General features: G+C 44.9%; 1 protein-coding gene across 1 annotated transcript; it reads right to left on the bottom strand.

The window, feature by feature from the left end:
- Positions 1 to 723: 723 nt before the first annotated feature.
- On the bottom strand, positions 724 to 2094 carry LOC137659067 (uncharacterized). Its single transcript, XM_068394156.1, has one exon. It carries the CDS (start codon positions 2092 to 2094, stop codon positions 724 to 726), a length of 1371 nt encoding a protein of 456 aa, XP_068250257.1.
- Positions 2095 to 2639: the final 545 nt, after the last annotated feature.

The following is a 2639-nucleotide window of genomic DNA, read 5'->3' as shown; positions in this document are numbered from 1 at the left end:
TTCCCTGTCCTTCCTAAATTTAGTTTGCAACGATTCTAACTGCGCTATAGCGTTTCGATAGTTCGTATCTGGCCTAGCATCCGACCCGAATGGTAGGCTAACCTGATATCCCTCAGGTTTCTTTACGACACTTTGCGACACCTTTCGCATGGCTTCCGCTTCGCGGACAGTATATTGCTCTGATGGGGCGATGCCAACGCGGTCCAAACGCCAACACTCATCTACATCAAACTGGTTTGGTTCACTCGCAATTCTGAGCATTTTCACATGTTCGATCTTTTTGCCGTTTAACAGCACTTTCCCATATGGCAACATACCATTATGGGTCAGGAAAAGACTTATCCCATCAACTTTCTCGATGCCTATGATGAAGTAGCTAAAATAATCGGCCCCTACTAAAATGTGCACATTTTTCAACTCATCGGACTTATTCTCTGGATCGGCCAACGTGACTCCCTTACTTAACAGATGCTGTCTAACTTGTACATAACCAGCGTTATGTATTGGGACGTCAACGTTCCCGTGTGCCACCAGCTTCATTCGTACTACTCTTCTTCCTATCTTCATCCTACAGCTTACGACGTCACATTGTCCGCTTATTTCTGCGGAGCCAAACGGGGCTATGTACAACGCTACCTTTCCTACCACCGGTAGGCCTAATTGCCTCGCAATTTTCGCGGAGATGAAGCTTTTTTGGCTTCCCGTATCGAGAAATAAGCGGACTCACTTACTACCTTGCTTGTGATTGATTTCGGCCATAGCCGTTGGCAAGATTGTACATGGGAGGTCCACGCTGGACATCTGTGCGATCTTTGCACTTTTGCACTGTTTGGGTTCTACTTTATCTTTAGATGGACGGGGGGCCGTTTCGTGCTGTCGAGGCGTCGCGTTCACTACGGGGTGGGATGTTGTAGACTGACTGCTACTATTACTTGGGGCTGAAGTGGAGGGAAATGATTGCAATCGTTTTCCCGGATTACAATTATCACAAATGGCTGTGTTGTGGTTACCACCACAATTCTTACAAGAGTTAGGGACAGGACACTTATCACTTCGATGACCAGAATTAATGCAATTAAAACATAGGCCCCTTTTTAGCAAAATGCGATGTCTGGCAGCCACGTCAGTCTCTCGGCGGCATCCGTGAGGCGGGTGCCATTCGTTACAAAAGGGACAATAATTATTTTGAACTGGTTTCGACTTCGCTCTTACACTGACGTCTATTCTCTTGTCAGGTTCAAGTTTATCTCCTCGTTGCAAGGCATCATCCTCGAGCATTCGAATAATGAAATTGATCGCGTTGAAGAATTCATCTAGTGTATAGTCACACTTTCTCAGATGTTCAACTCCTTTCCTGTAGAGCTTGCCTTCTGACCATTTTTTATTAATGAGGCTCATGACCATACCATGGCCTATATTGTTACCACTTAGCCTCTTGATCTGCTTGATTATGATTGTTAATTCAAAACGAAACCTTTTCAGCTCTACAGGATTTAATGAGAGTACAAAGATATTAGCCAACTTTCTATGTAGAATTACGAGTGTTTGATGGACATTACCATATTGTTTGTCTAAGAGATCCAACGCTATCCTATAGTTCGCGGCGGTTACACTTAGGGATTTTACGATCCTAAGCGGATTCCTGCCTAAAGTCCCCAATAGATACGTAAATTTGGATACATCATCCAAATCTGCTCTTCGATCCACATGTATCGTGAAGAGCTCTCGAAACGAAGCATATTCTTGCACCACTTCCCCTTCAAACGTGGGGAGAGGCTGTGGTTTCAATTTGGGGAGGGAAACATTCCTTGTCGGAATGACTTTCACTCTATCAATTCGGTTATACAGAAGCGTAGAAGCTCGCATAGCTTCTCCTAACGTCTGCCTGATTCGGGCATCCAAACCAGGTTCTAGTTTGACCGATTGTCTCTTATACAGCTCTCTTAGCTGTCCTTCCTCCTCTCGCAATTGCGTGACCAGATTCTGGTACACGGATTCAGAGTAGGTTTCAACTAACGAACGGTGCGTTTCAACTAGTAAGTCCGCTATGAGGCCCATCGATGCCTCGATGTGTACGATCATAGCCACCGCCATTTTGACTGGCTTAGCTCTATTTTAGGGGGGGGGGGGGGGTTGGCAAACTAGGAAAGAACAGAATTTTTTTTACGTTACGAAGATGGGGGCACAAAAAAACTAGAGGAACACGTGGTCAGTCGCACATCGGGACACTGAGGGCTTTAGTTGTTTCGTCTCTCCCTCTCTCTCCTGATAAGCCTCATTAAACGATTGAGGAATGTGTTACGAATAACTTGATCAAAATGGACTCCGTCCCTTAACCTGCCTTCGCGGTAGGCTCTTGAATTCATCGGCAGGTGTCTCACTCCGTACCGATGTCTCTTTGAACAATACTTAGAGATTCTCGCATTAAAATTTTTGACCTTGTTAATATACTCAGCTGGATTAACAGCAAATCTATTGTCGGGTAGATACTCCCTAACTTCGGCGTCACAGATGGCAATAATATCAGAAATTTTCCTCAAGCGTTCAATCAGGATTTTTAAATTATCCCAAACAGTTTTGCGGTGATCGGTTGCCAGGTCGTTTCCACCCAGGTACAACACAATCAGTTCGTATCTCCT

The sequence above is a fragment of the Palaemon carinicauda genome, chromosome 19 (assembly GCF_036898095.1).
Source record: "Palaemon carinicauda isolate YSFRI2023 chromosome 19, ASM3689809v2, whole genome shotgun sequence".
Lineage (NCBI taxonomy): Eukaryota > Metazoa > Arthropoda > Malacostraca > Decapoda > Palaemonidae > Palaemon > Palaemon carinicauda.
Note: the sequence above shows the minus strand (reverse complement) of the source record. Positions and strands in the feature narration are given on the sequence as shown.